The sequence below is a fragment of the Vipera ursinii genome (genome assembly GCF_947247035.1).
Source record: "Vipera ursinii genome assembly, chromosome: Z".
Classification (NCBI taxonomy): Eukaryota; Metazoa; Chordata; class Lepidosauria; order Squamata; family Viperidae; genus Vipera; species Vipera ursinii.
This window is the reverse complement of record NC_139517.1, coordinates 23,953,924-23,969,533: the sequence shown is the minus strand read 5'-3', so window position 1 is coordinate 23,969,533 and position 15,610 is coordinate 23,953,924. Positions and strand designations below refer to the sequence as shown.

Sequence of the window (15,610 nt, the reverse complement as noted above, 5' to 3'; positions counted from 1 at the left end):
AAGCACCAGAAAGTAAGACAATGAGAGCAATTAATATGTGGAACAGTTTGAATTTAGAAGTTGTAGGTGCTCCATTATTTGGGGCTTTTAAGAAAAAACTGGACAGCCATTTATCCGAAATGGTATAGGGCAAGGGTAGGCAACTCCCAGAGTTGAAGTCCATGAGTCAAAAAAGAGCCAAGGTTACCTGGTATAGGGTCTCTTGTTTGAGCATCGGGTTGGTCTAGAACAGGGGTCAGCAACCTGAAACAATGAAAGAACCACTCGGAACCAGTTCCCTCACAAAAGGAAAAACTGGGAGCTGCAAAAAATGTGTGCCCATGCGCGTACATGCACGCATGCGCAGAACAGGGTTTGACTGAAGAGTGGAGCCAAGGCGAGATATGCACCTACCCTGCATATTTGAATTGATTGGTTGAACTTTTTTAGTCCCACTTTTTTTTTTCTTGGACTGCACATGGCAGAGGACTGGGAGCCGCAGGAGACGGCTGAAAGAGCCGCATGAGGCTCCGGAGCCGCGGGTTGCAGACCTAGAAGATCCCCAAAATCCCTTCCAATTCTACTCGTATGTATGTATGTATGTATGCATGCATGCATATGTATACACACACATACACATTTTGTGCCACTGCAATAATTATGATAAGTTGTTGGATATGACTTACATATAAAAGGAATATAAAGAAAATAAACATGTATCATAGCATGTGAAGTCTGAACATTGCTCAGGATTCTAGTCCTTTGTCCATGTAATTCACATTAATTCTCATGTATATTTGTTGGTGGCTACGATTTATCTGTAGAGAAAAAATAAACAAATTATAACTCCATTTTACTGTCCCTAAGAAAAACAATTTGTGGCAATATTTCAAGGTCTTGGAAAAATAACCTTGAGCAATAAATATAAAATGCTAAAATAGCATTAATTGGTAAAACAAATTGTTTACATTCTCACATTCAGTAGATTTTCCCCACATGAATACTTTGCTTCAAGGATTATTCCTTCTTTCCTCCCATGTTAGCCAATAATATTTTGAAACCTAAATATCTGATGAAGATCTAGAAATCACTGAGAATACTTTCTGCTCTAGGGGATTATTTTTTGCCTCCCATTTAAATATACACAGTTGAACTCCTGTAGCTTAGTTTTTTTTCTTAGCTTTTATTTTATTTTATTTTATTTTATTTTGTTATTTTAATTCCATTTATATCCCGCCCTTCTCCGAAGACTCAGGGCGGCTTACAAGCTTAGCAGTAGCCTTCATTCTATGTATATGCCTGCTTTATTAGCGCTTTCACACACACCCCAAGCGGCATTATTACAAAGTCAGCTTAATTGCCCCCAACAATCTGGGTCCTCATTTTACCTACCTCGGAAGGATGGAAGGCTGAGTCAACCTTGAGCCTGGTGGGATGCGAACCTGCAATAATTGCAGGCAGCTGGTGTTACATAAGGAGATATTAGCCCACTGCTCCACCAAGGCTACATGTGCATCTTGGTAGGGAGGAGATTTTCTTAAGGTATGAATAGTCTGACTATCTAACAAATGTAAATTAACTGCAAGCAATTTATTTATTCATGGGGATTCTATTTGATCAATTATTTCTTTCCATTTGTGCAAATGTGCAAGTATAACATCTTAAACACTGATACATTCAGAGAAAGGCGCTCATGGGCAGTGGTGGTGGGAAGGGGTGGAATGCATAATATGATAGCATATTTTTTAAAAAAATTCCTACACACATTAATAAAGTATATTATGACATATTTATTGGCTAGAATGAACTAGGATTTTATAAGAATCAGAAGGAAAAAAAAATACCTGAGACTTTTGGTAAAGTTGTCAAGTCAGAAGCTTCTTTCAGGAAGCAAGGATATTTAAATATCTCTCTCTGTGTATGAATAATAATAATAATAATAATAATAATAATAATAATAATAACAACAATAACAATAACAATAACAATAACAATAACAACAACAACAATAACAACAACAATAACAATAACAGGAAATGGCTTAATGATCGGCCATGTTCATGGCCGGTCTCTTCTTCTAAAGGCCAAAAAGGTGCTGCCCCAGATTCAAGTGGAGGGCTGCCACCCTTCCACAATCACAGGAGGGCTTCCTTGTGATGGTCACCCTTCCAAGGCGACTTTTGACCCTTTTCTGGGTCCTCCAATGAAGAAAGATGGGACGGCAGGGAGGGAGCACTTTCTGCATGTCCAAAAGTGCCATGCGCGCAAACCGGAAGCCCTGAGCACACTCTTGTACTGTAGTGAGTCTTGGACCCTTTATGCACGGCAGGAGAGAAAGCTGAACACCTTTCATATGCGCTGTCTCTGATGTATTCTTGGCATCACCTGGCATAACAAAGTTCCAAATAGCGCAGTACTGGAATGTGCTGGAATTTCTAACATGTTTACATTATTGAAACAGTGACATCTACGCTGGCTCGGGCATGTCGTGAGAATGGCTGATGGTCAGATTCTGAAAGATCTGCTGTATGGAGAACTAATGCAGGGAAAGCACCCCAGAGGGAGACCAGAGTTGTGATATAAGGATATCTGCAAGAGGGATCTAAAGGCGTTGGGAATGGACATTAACAGCTGGGAAACCTTGACCTCTGATCACTCAGCTTGGAGGCTAAAGATGCAGCATGGCCCTCTCCAGTTTGAAGAGACAATTGTGCAGCACACTGAGGCAAAGAGGCAGTCCCAGAACGAGCAAAATTCTGGGGGCTGGACAGGGGACAGATTGTATCTGTCCTCAGTCTGGAAAGGATTGCCACTCTGGAATTGGCCTTTTTAGTCACACCAGATGCTGCTTTAGGACCTCGTTCCAGAGCATGATACCATAGTCTCTTGAGACTGAAGGATGCCAATGATTATTATTATTATTATTATTATTATTATTATTATTATTATTATTATTATTATTATTATTATTATTATTATTATTATTATTATTATTATTATTGTGCAAAAAGTCATGGGAACATAGGGTGGAAAAAGTTGTTGAGAATGAGAGGGTGAAGATCTTGTGGGGCTTTTGAATACAGACAGATCACCATTTGGAACACAACATGCCAGATATCACAGTTGTAGAGAACCAAAGCATACAGCTGATTGATATCACTGTACCAGGAGATGGCAGAGTCGAAGAAAAAGAACTGGAAAAAACTATGAAATATTGTTACCTGGCCATCGGAACTGCACGCCTGTTGATGAAACGTGTAACAGTGATACCCTTTGTCATCAGGGAACTGGGAACTATGTCCAAAAACATCAAGAAACTCCAGCTTCCTGCAATAACTCCAGCAATGCTACAAAAAACTGTGCTACTCAGAAAATCTTACATTTTAAGGGGGTGCCTGGTTGATACCTAGGATGCTGGCAGCAACTGATGTCAACCATCGGTGCCAGTCAATTTGAATGTTTAGTTGGAGTTCAGGTCTAATGAATAATAATAATAATAATAATAATAATAATAATAATAATAATAATAATAATAATAATAATAATAATAATAATTGCAGCTGGGCATCATCCAATCATGTCCTACATTTATAGAAAGTCTCTGCAGGCTTAGTTCAATACTATTAATACTACTCTACACTTGGTATCCTATAAGATTCCTCTTCTCACAATATTCAGCTTTTTTTTACATTACAAATTGGATAAAACTCTTGTACAGTTTGTAATATGCAGCAGTAGCATAATGAAAATGTAAGCATTTAAATGATTATATTTTGTTCATATTGAAATAAGTTTTTGAACTATTTGAACTAGCCTCTTTCTAAATATCATTGACTTCACATATAGGGCTGCCCTATGTTCATCCACATTGCACCTATCTTGGATAATATATGGTTGTTGTCAGGGCTTCTTTTCTCATAGAACGCTCAGAACGGCGTTCCGGCACCTTTTTTTACGTGCGCACACGCACACACACACATACACAAACTCCAAACTAGGACACGCGAGTTTGGAGTTGGAGAAGGCAAGCGAGGGAAGTAGGACACGCGAGTTTGGAGTTTGGGAAGGTCAGGAGCTTTGGAATTTCTCTCAGGCTAGTTTAGCTGTTGGAATTGCTCACAAGATTGGAAGCTCTCTCTCTCTCTCTCTCCCTCTCTCTCTCTCTCTCTCTGTGTGTGTGTGTGTGTGTGTGTGTGTGTTTCCTTTCTGTGTTTCACAGCCTCATGAGTTTAATGAGATTTATTCCTAGATATACAGTAGATGTGCAGGACTGGTGTCTTAAAAATAGCTATCCTCTCAGTGCACACATATTTGAAATGTTGGGTAGCATTGGATAGATTAGATTTTTCCTTGTTGCTAAGGATGGCTTCAAGTGGGAATGAGGCAAGGAGCCCAATAATCTTCCCTCCTTTCTCTATTTTTGAAAGCAGAACCAGCCTTTTATGTTAAGGCCCTGCTCACTTTCCCAAACTCCAAACTTGCACGTTCTAGGGCTGCAGAGTGATTTCACTCTCCCCCCCCACCGATCTGAGAAGCAGAAGCATTTTTGAAACTTCTGGAGCTCACATCCATGGCCATGAGGTGATTTTATGATGCTCCAGCAGCCCAATCTGGCCATTGGAGGCCTGCAAAATGCCTCTGCTGCCCAGATCTACAGCTGCAGAGAAATTTCGCTTTCCCCCACATGCACACGGCTGATTTGGGCAGCAGAAGCATTTTGCAGGCCTCCGAAGCCCGGATTGGGGCGCTGGAGCATCACAAAATCACCCCACGGCCATCGATGCGAGCTCCAGAGGCTTCAAAAAAGCTTCTGCTGCCCAGATCAGCTGTGGGGGGGGGAGCAAAATTGCTTTGCAGCTGTAGATCGGGGTGGCAGAGAGAAAGAGACATTGAGCCAGCAGGGAAGCAAAAGTGTGGGGAAAGGAAAGCATTGCAAAGTAAGCAAACTTATAAAAAGGGAATCTCTCTGTCTCTCTCATACACTGTCTTCCCCAACCCCCTTTAATATCATGTCTTCCCCCACCCACTTTAATATCAGTGAGGCTCCTCCAATGGACTATGACCCAGCGTTTGCCCCGGTCCCATCCCCCCTCTGCCGGAGACCATCAGATTTGCTCCAGTCCTGCCCAGCTCAGAACAAGTGCCCCTGACGCAAGTGATGAGCTGGCCACATCCACACAGTACGCCACGCCAATGCCAGATTAACAAGGTGAGAGTTCCGGCACCTTTCTTTTTTTAGAAAAAAAGCACTGGTTGTTGTTAGTTGTGAAGTCATGTCTGACCCATCGCAACCCCATGGACAATATTCCTCCAGGCCTTCCTCTCTTCTACCACCTTCTGGAGTCCATTTAGGCTCATGCCTACTGCTTCAGTGACTCCATCCAGCCACGTCATTCTCTGTTGTCCTGTTCTTCTCTTGCCCTCAATCTTTCCCAGCATTAGGCTCTTCTCCACTGACTCCTTCTTTCTCATTAGGTGGCCAAAGTATTTGAGTTTCAACTTCAGGATCTGCCCTTCTAAAGAGCAGTCAGGGTTGATCACCTCTAGGACTGACCAGTTTGATTGCCTTGCAGTCCAAGGGACTCGCAGGAGTCTTCTCCAGAACCATACTTCAAAGGCCTCAATTCTTTGGTGCTCAGCATTTCTTATGGTCCAACTTTCACAGCCATACATTGCATCTGGGAAGACCATAGCCTTGACTATATGGACTTTTGTTGGCAGGGTGATGTCTCTGCTTTTTAGTGTGCTGTCTAGATTTGTCATGGCTTTCCTCTACAGGAGCAAGCATCTTTTAATTTCTTGGCTTCAGTCCCCATCTGTGGTGATCTTGGAGCCCAGGAAAATAAAATCTGTCACTACCTCCATTTCTTCCCCATCTATTTGCCAGGAATTGAGAGGGTTGGATGCCATGATCTTAGTTTTTTAATGCTTAATTTCAACCCAAAGTTTGCACTCTCCTTTTTCACCCACAAGAAGAGACTCTTTAATTCTTCTTCACTTTCGACTTCCGGTGGCGACGCGACGTCGAAGACAGCCGTTTTCGGGCTGCCCGCTGCGCAGCTGTGTTTTTCCATCTTAAACAGCGCCGATCAGCTGTTTAGATGGATTTGAAGCCCCCTCCTCGGGAGAAGAGGAGGGGGTGAGGCCCCAGGTAGGGGTTGAGCTCTCCGGGGCCGCCTGAGCTGAGAGCTTGGGCGGCTGAAGGATGAGCCCCCCCGAAGCCTGGGTTGCTCCGAGCTGCGCAGCGCCTCTGCTCTGGGATTTTTGGAGCAGAGCCAGGCGTTAGCAACCACCCCTGCCAAAAGGAAATACTTTTGATTATCAAGATGCAGGCAGAGCGGTACAGGAGGTCAAGGTGGACTCTTTATTTTTACTCTCTAGCTCAATGGATTTTATAGCTTTAAAGTGAAAGTGCGTAATAAGTGAAAGTGGGGGAAGATGGCGGCTAAAACTTCTAAAGCTCTTCGGAATGCGGGGTCTTCCCTGGTGCAAGAGACCTCATTGCAAGCTTTGCTTCCTCCTGCATCTCCCCCAGTATTGACGCTTAAGGCTTTACAAGACGCTCTTGGAAAACATGCACAATTGATGTCTGATATGATGGATGAAAAGTTGAAAAAGCTGGAGGAGAAAATGGAGGAGAAAATGGAGAAATTGGAGAAGAAGATGGAAGAGAAGCTGAGAGCAATGAGGGTGGACATCTTGTCTATGGTTGAATCCGTAGCTGAATGTGTGCTACAGCTGGATATAAAAGTGGAGGATCTCAGTCAAAAGAACTCTATATTAGAAGCAAAGGTATTAGAAAATGAAAATATAAGGGATAAAATGGACGAAGAATTGAGCCTTGTTCAGTATAATCAGATGCAGTATGCTATTAGAATTAGGGGTTTAAAGGAGAATGGTAAAGAAGATTTAAAGCAGCTGATTTCTGAGGCTCTGGAAGGGGTACTGGGCCAGTCAGCATCTGAAATTGAGGGAAATATGGACAAAGTTTTTCGTGTAAATTCATGGATTGCAAGACAGAGGAAGTTACCCAGAGATGTGGTGGTCTATTTTACAAAGAGAGTAATTAGAGATGAAGTAATTCAAGCTGCTTATGATACTAATTTGGTAGTGGCTGAGCAAGAAGTTTTGGTTTTAAAAGAGATCCCTCCAAAGATCCTAAGGAGAAGGAAAGATTTTGCATTTCTAGTACAGGAACTTAAGAAACATGATATTAAGTTTAGATGGGAGATTCCAGTTGGATTGGTGGCGACGCACGAAGGTAAAAGACATCGTTTGGTTACTGTGGCTCAGGCACGTGATTTTTATAGTAATATGTTAAAAGCAACCCCCCTATCATTTTTGGAAGCTGCAAAAGGATACGGTGTGGGAAAGCTTCAAGATGTTGCAGATAGACAGACAGAGGACAATGGTGTTGGAGGGGATCAAGTCACAGTCTCCTTGGTTGCTGCAGGAGGCCAGAAGATGATGCGTGCCACCCTAAGAAGAGCGAGACGAGAGCAAGAGCAAGACCAGCAGAAAGTTATGGAATCTCCAAAGCGTGCTTACAGTGAAGATGTGAGAGAGGAGCGGTCTAAAGAAGTTTTGGGGGTCATGACAGAGGTGCTCCAAAAGTTTTGGGGCGTTAAGATTGCTGATTAAATTTTTAGATTAGAATGTCAATGGAGTAAAATTAGTATAGAGGAGAAAGAAAGTGTTTTTTTTAATATTTTACACAATTTAAGATTGATGTTATTTGCTTGCTAGAAAAGTATATTAGGGTTATGGACTTAAAGTATGTGTTGAACTAAGAATGGGTATTTAAGCTCCTAATTAACAACAAGTTGTCTTAGAGATTGCCTAAATCTTTTTTTTATATACTCTTTTTATTTGAACTTTTATTTGAACTTAAGGATGATTTGGAACTGCGAGACATTTGGCATGATACATGCAAGAACTATTTTTGATCATAGTTTAGTTTGGTCGGAGATTATTAAGATTAACAGAGATAGGCGCTTTTGGCGCGTAACTGAGAATTTGTTTGGAAATTAGAGAAAGGTGGGAGAATGCAAATAGCAGGTGAAAGTTTTTTTTCTTTTCTTTTTTTTTGAAATTAATATGAATAAGGACTGGGATTAAGAAAATTTATTTTGAGTAAAGCTCTTTTTCTGTTTTCCTCTTTTTCTTTTCTACTTTATTTGTAATATTAATATTGTTTGTACTCATTTTATATGAGCTAGAGAGAGATAGAATTTATAGTTTATTGTTGATAACATAGGGGTGTTTATGTTTGTTTTTCGATTTTATGCCCTGTATTTAGCTCTGGGAAGTCGGGGGGGAGGAGGGAGTGGGGGAGAGGGATAGGGAGGGTTGGATAGGGGTGGGGGAGGGGGGATTAAAGTCAAAATATATTGTAAAACTTTTTAAATAAAAAAAATTCTTCACTTTCTGTCAGTAGAGTGGTATCATCTGCATATCTTACGTTGTTGATATTTCTCCTGTCAATCTTAATTCCAACTTTTGATTCATCTAGCCCTGCCTTTCTCATGATGTGCTCTGCATATAAGTTAAAAAGGCAGGGCGACAGTATACAGCCTTGCCAGACTCCTTTCCTAATTTTGAACCAATCAGTGGTTCCCTATCCAGTTCTCACTGTTGCTTCTTAACCCGCATATAGGTTTCTCAAGAGACAAATAAGATGGTCTGGTACTCCCATCTCTTTAAGAACTTGCCACAGTTTGTTGTGATCCACACAATCAGATGCTTTATCATAGTCAATGAAGCAGAAGTAGATGTTTTTCTGGAACTCTCTAGCTTTCTCCATGATCCAGCATATGTTGGCAATTTGATCTCTAGTTCCTCTGCCTCTTCGAAATCCTGCCTGTACTTCTCGTAGTTCTTGATCCACATACTGCTGGAGTCTAGCTTGTAGGATTTTAAGCATAACTTTATTAGCATGTGAAAGGAGTGCAACGTGTGATAGTTTGAACATTCTTTGGCACTCCCTTTCTTTGGAATTGGAATATAAACTTTTACTGCATCATCTTTTAAGATTTTGAATAGCTCAGCTGGAATACTGTCACCTCCACCAGCTTTGTTGTTTCTCAGCTTTCCTAAGGCCCACTTCACTTCACATTATAGGATATCTGGCTCGAGGTCAGTGAACACCTCATCGTGGTTATCAGGGACGTTAATTTCGTTCTTGTATAGTACTTCTGTGTAATTTTGCCACCTCTTCTTAATCTCTTTTGCCTCTGTTAGGTCACTGCCATTTTGGTCCTTTATCATGCCCATTTTTGTATGAAACGTTCCCTTCATCTCTCCAATTTTCTTGAAGAGATCTCTAGTCCTCCCTATTCTATTGTTTTCTTCTATTTCTTTGCACTGTTCTTTTTAGAAGGCATTCTTATCTCTTCTAGATATTCTCTGGAATTCTGCATTCAATTGAGTGTATCTTCTTTTTTTCTCCCTTCCTTTTGCTTCCCTCCTTTCCTCAGCTATTTGCAAAGCTTCCTCAGACAGTCATTTTGCTTTCTTGCATCTTTTTTATTTAGGATGGTTTTAGTTGCTACCTCTTGTAGAATGTTGCAAACCTCCATCCATAGTTCTTCAAGCACTCTATCAGATCCAATTCCTTAAATCTATTTGTCACCTCTACTGTATATTTGTCAGGGATATGATTTAATTTATACCTGAGTGGCCTAGTGCTTTTTCCTACTTTCTTCAGTTTAATCCTAAATTTTGCAATGAGAAGCTCATTTTCTGAGCCACAGTCAGCTCCTGGTCTTGTTTTTATTGACTGTATAGACCTTCTCCATCTTTGGCTGAAGAGCATATAGTCAATCTAATTTCTTTGTTGAAAGTCTGGTGATGTCCATGTGTAGAGCCGTCTCCTGGGTTGTTTGATATGACTATAATATTCTTTTGACAAAATTCTATCAGCCTGTGCCCTGCTTCATTTTGTGCTCCAAGGCCAAACTTGCCTGTTATTCTGGTTATCTTTTGGCTTCCTACTTTAGCATTCCAATCCTCCATGATAAGGACATCATTTTTTGGTGTTAGTTCTGTAAGGTACTGTAGGGCTTCATAGAACTGATCAATTTCATCCTATTCAGCACTGGTGGTTGGGGCATAGACTTGGACTACTGTGATATTGAATGGTTTGCCTTGGATTTGAACTGAGATCATTCTGTTATTTTTGGGGATTGTATCCCAGTATTGCTTTTCCTATTCTTTTATTGACTATGAAGGCTACTCCATTTCTTCTGAGGGATTCTTGCCTGCAGTAGTATACCAGTAGTATATCTGAATTAAATTCACCCATTCCTGTCCATTTTAGTTTACTGATTCCTAAGATGTCGATGTTCAGTTTTGTCATCTCTTGTTTGACCACGTCCAGCTTTCCTGGATTCCTGGATCTTACATTCCAGGTTGCTATGGAGAAAATTTTTTACAGCATCAGACTTTCCTTTCACCACCAGATACATCCACAGCTGAGCGTCCTTTCAGCTTTGGCCCAGTTGCTTCATTCTTTCTGGAGCTACTAGTACTAGCCCTCTGCTCTTCCCCAGTAGCATCCGATCTGAGGGCTCATCTTCCAGCACATATCTTTTTGCCTTTTGGTACTGTCCATGGGCTTTTCATGGCAAAGATACTGGAGTGGGTTGTCATTTCCTTCTCCAGTGGATCATGTTTTCTTAGAACTCTCTGCTATGACCTGTCCATCTTGGGTGGCCCTGCATGGCATAGCTCATAGTTTCATTGAATTATGCAAGCCCCTTCACCATGACAAGGCAGTAATCCTTGAAGGGGGGATAATATATGGAATGGTTCAATTCCCTGGAGAGAGAGAAAAATGTCCATTTAAAATATAGACATTTCTGATAGATAGTGTTTATCCCAAAGTTGCTTTTTTCAGGAGGCAACTAGACTTTCTTGTTTTTCTTGGAAGACATTTTACTTCTCATCCAAGAAGCTTCTTCAGCTCTGACCTGATGGTGGGGAATGGCCACCATCACTCATCACTTCTTGGGTGATGCTTCTTGGGTAAGAATCAAAATGTCTTCCAAGAAAAACAAGACATTCCAGTTGCCTTGTGAATAAAGCACCTTTGGGACAACCATGACCTGGATGATTGAGAAACTCCATATATATATAAAGATAGTGTTTACAGATAGTGTTTACATTCTTAAATTCATGTATGTATGTATGAATGAATGAATGAACATTAACCAGACTTCATTAATCAAATGTAATTGAATATTTAAAAAATGTATTCCTTTTTATATCCAACTCAACTCCCAACAACTTTTCATTATTATACCAATGGCACACAATCTAAATAAGAATTCCAGTTGTAGAGCTGCCCACTTTTATAATGTGACTACAATGTTTATGCACTTTGAGATCAAACAAAGAAAAACAAAGTCTGATCTGTCTTGAAAAATGAACTTTTCCCTCTATGGCTAAACAGAAGAGAATAGATGTGTGTACATACATGTGTACACACACACACACACACACACACACACACACATGGAATGTTTCTATCCCCTACACAGAGAAAAAATTATCCATTAAAATATGGAAATTAATGAAAAATAGTGTTTACATTCTTAAATTTAATGGGTATATCCCCATAGGGGATTATGCATCATGATTTGTTCCTTTTACTCCCAGTGGCACCAAGAAAAATTTATACACATGCTGTAAGGAAACAAATCTTACTGATGCATTATATTTTACAAGTTTCTTTCTTGCAAGTCATCTAACTGCACAATGTTGATCTTCTGCTTCTCAAACTCTACTTATCTTTAATTTTTCTTCTTAATTGGAGAAGAGATACTCTTAAGGTACAAACTATCTGAAAATCTAATAGAAATTAATATTACTTTGGGGATTTTATTTGAGAATTTCTTATTTGATACATTCTTTCTTTTCACCATGAAAATGTGCAGGTATCCCTTTATGAGATAGTTCAGCAATTGATGATTCCACTGAAGTACATAAAAGGAATCATTATGATAACAGACTTCTCAAACCCAACACATATTAATCTAAACTATGTATGTCTATGGTTTATTTGATGATTGGTCTAAACTAGGATTTTTTAAAAAAAAACAAAAATGAAAACAAAAATCTTCCTGAAACTTTTTATATTGATAGAACCCTTTTTCAAAAAGTAAAGAGGTACAACCTTGACTTCTAAGAATTTCACTTTAAAAAGAAAAAAAATGCTTAATATTGTCCAGGTTATGTCTTCACTTTAAATTAACTATTTCTATAGTTACCAGATGACAGGACTTTAATGAGAAATCTGGGGTATTTTCTGAAACATGCTCAGTTACAATTTATTTTTGAATGTAGTTTCCAAATTTACCCAAGATTAAATCTAGTTTACGTATTTCTATGTTTTGTATTAGTGATCAAAGACTAAAGATGAAAATATCCTAATTAATTCCTCCCCATGTAAAACACTTTATAACATTTCACAGCTTTAATAAAGCAGTGGGAGTCTAAACAAAGTTAGTTCAATGTCAGCTTCAGATTCTTGTTTGTTTCTCCTTGCTGTTTCTTTACTAATATGGCAGGTCAATTTGTACTAGTAGATTGCAAGAATGCCACATAATTTCTAGCAGCTATAAACAAGAAAGGCATACTCTATTTATTCCTCCAGGGAAAGATTGAAGGCAAATGAGGTCCAGGCAGAAGAAGAATATCATGGCTTCAAAATCTAAGGAGCTGGTTTGGACAAAACTCAGAAACACTTTTTTGTGCAGCTGCTGATAAAAATAACTAAGCCTATCCCTATTGTGCAAACTGAAGATATCTAAAAGATACTCATTGATTCCATCATGAGCACTCTGAGGCAAATTTCAAATGAAATGAAATCAAATCAAATGAGAAAAAAAATCCAAGGATGGTGGAATTGGGAAAAGATAATAAAATATACTGGAGTTAAGTTACTTACACATGTAGCCATTTTAAATGCAAGGCAGTAAATTCAGAAAATCTTTTTCTCTATGAGGTAACAAGCAACTTTGTGTATCTGAAGTATATGAAATACTAGAAAGGTTAATATAATTACTAAGAATGTTTTTGTGAATTTAGCCATTGGAGATCTCAAAATATATTTGCATTTAAAAATGCCCACATTTATCCAAATTCTAATAACCTTTTCCTTAATTTTACCACAGTGAGAACAATGTTATGCCTAAAATAAATAGTTAATTAACCTATCTTTTATTTATTATGTCTATCTTATTAGACAAATTCTACAATTATTTTCTTGTCACTTTTAGCCTCATCTGCTTTTCTTATTTGCAAAATCATTTTCAAATCTTGAGCAACTATTTCTCTTCACATATCCATCTTTTTTTTTAGTGATGAAGAACCAAACAAAAGTGGAAGAATTCATCTTGTTGGGCCTGAACAAGGATTTGGAGCTTCAGTATATATTCTTTGCAATTTTTCTCTTACTCTATATGGCCACGTTAGTGGGGAATGGAGCTATTGTGATTGTAGTTTTAGCTGAACCTCGCCTTCACAGCCCCATGTATTTTTTTCTTGGAAATCTCTCCTGCCTTGATATATTTCACTCAACAATCACTATTCCAAAGATGTTGTCTGGGTTTCTAACAGAACCACAAACAATCTCCTTCAATGGTTGCATGGTTCAGCTATTCTTTTTATATTTCTTGGGCAGTAGTGAAGGCATTCTTCTTGGAATCATGGCCTATGATCGCTATGTTGCAATATGCAACCCTCTGCGTTATACCATTACCATGAGAAAAGAGTGTTGTTTTTTAATGGCAACTGCCACTTTATTGACTGGTTTTTTCCATGCCTTGATGCATGTAGTGGTGACAGCTCATCTTCCCTTCTGTGGGCCAAATCTAATTGAACACTTTGTCTGTGACATCAAGCCATTGTTGAAACTGGCTTGTGGAAGCACATACCTCAACCTCATGCTCCTTAGTATTGTAACCAGCTCTGTTGTTATGGGTCCTTTCATCTTCATACTCCTCTCCTATCTCTACATTATCACTTTTCTTCTCTGTAAAGTGCAGTCACAAAGTGGTTGGCAAAAAGCCTTCTTTACTTGTGGATCCCACTTAACTGTAGTGGCTTTACTCTACATTCCTGTGTTGTCTAACTACATGCTTCCCACTGTGGGTAACTCCTCTCAACGAGATATGATAATAACACTCTTTTATAGCACAATTACTCCAGTTTTGAACCCACTAATATATACATTAAGAAATCGGGAAGTTAAAGTGACGATGAAAAAGTTTTTTGGCATAAAGTCTTACACATTTTGGTAAAAGGAAATGTTGGAAATGTATTCATATCTAAAAAGATAATTATATAAGTGTACCATATATTCCTCCCAAAGCTAGCATTTTCAAAAGCTTTCTGTACTATACATGTAAGAATTTCATTCACTATATTATAATATTATTAATTAAGAAATTTAATATTAATTTTAAATGATGGTTTTCCTTCATATTGTGCCTACAAAATTTGTTTTTAAATAATTTGGTGTGGAAAACCAAGAAAATGAGTAGTTCAGGTTTCACTAAAAAATCACTTTAATTGAGATTTCCTGAATGAAAGTGGACTTGGTCATTCATTCTGATTTCTCAGACCAATTAAAGGTCAAAATTGTCTCTTAAAAATACCCTGCTATGCAGATGTTTCTTACCATTTCAGGAAAGTTAGGTTAGGTTGGGATCCCTGAAATACAGATAATAATAATAATAATAATAATAATAATAATAATAATAATAATAATAATAATAATAATAATAATAATAATTTAATTTTTATACCACCCTTCTCCCGAAGGACTCAGGGCGCTGTACAGGGCAATACAATAAAATACAATATATAAAAGTTTAAAAAAATTAAATACTACAGCCCAATTCAATAAATTAATACAATAGCGTTAAAATACCCCTAAACTCATCAGACCAGGCCGGCTTGTTCAAATAAATATGTTTTTAGGTCACATCGGAAGGAGCGAAGGTCCGGAGCCATCCGGAGCTCCACCGGTAAACGGTTCCAAAGGTCTGGCGCGCCCACAGAGAACGCCCTCCCCCTGGGGGCCGCCAGTCGACACTCTTTGACCGACGGCACCCTAAGGAGGCCCTCTCTGTGGGAGCGCACTGGATGAAGGGAAGTTGATGCCGGCCGCAGGTGCTCCCATAAATAACCCGGACCCATGCCATTTAGGGCTTAGCCTATGAAGGACATCATATTTGTGATTGTGTTTTTCCCCCCTTTTTGGACATTCAATGATAATGAAAACTAATCTGAAAACTTATCATGTGTTGAGGAGGAAATACATCTTTCTGTTCTCCCATTTTAAAAGATTCATTCATTCTCTTTTTAATGCAATCATTCAAGAATTATCTAAAATACAGGTAAATATTTTAGATACCTTTTCTAACTTTATATTTTAATATGTATAAAAATTCTTATGTGCATCAAAGTATGTCTCTTTCCTTCATGTGCCCTATTTTGGTACATAGGGATAATTCCATGATATTAATAAAAAACATTATCTAATGTAGTGATTTGGGGTGGACATAGTCAAGTTGCTTTCAGAAGTTAAGGATAAAGGCCATAATCTATTTAACATTTTATGCCA

At 38.8% G+C, this 15,610-nt stretch overlaps 2 protein-coding genes across 2 annotated transcripts in view; both read left to right on the top strand.

Moving 5' to 3' along the window:
* LOC310649223 (olfactory receptor 12D3-like) overlaps nt 1-15,610 on the top strand; it is a gene marked incomplete at its 3' end in the record, with an annotated part of 92,108 nt that overhangs the window by 57,548 nt on the left and 18,950 nt on the right.
* LOC310649225 (olfactory receptor 12D3-like) lies at nt 13,344-14,282 on the top strand (the record flags this gene model as incomplete). The annotated part of the gene is made up of 1 exon (XM_083377530.1): nt 13,344-14,282. One exon carries the CDS (start codon nt 13,344-13,346, stop codon nt 14,280-14,282), a length of 939 nt encoding a protein of 312 aa, XP_083233656.1.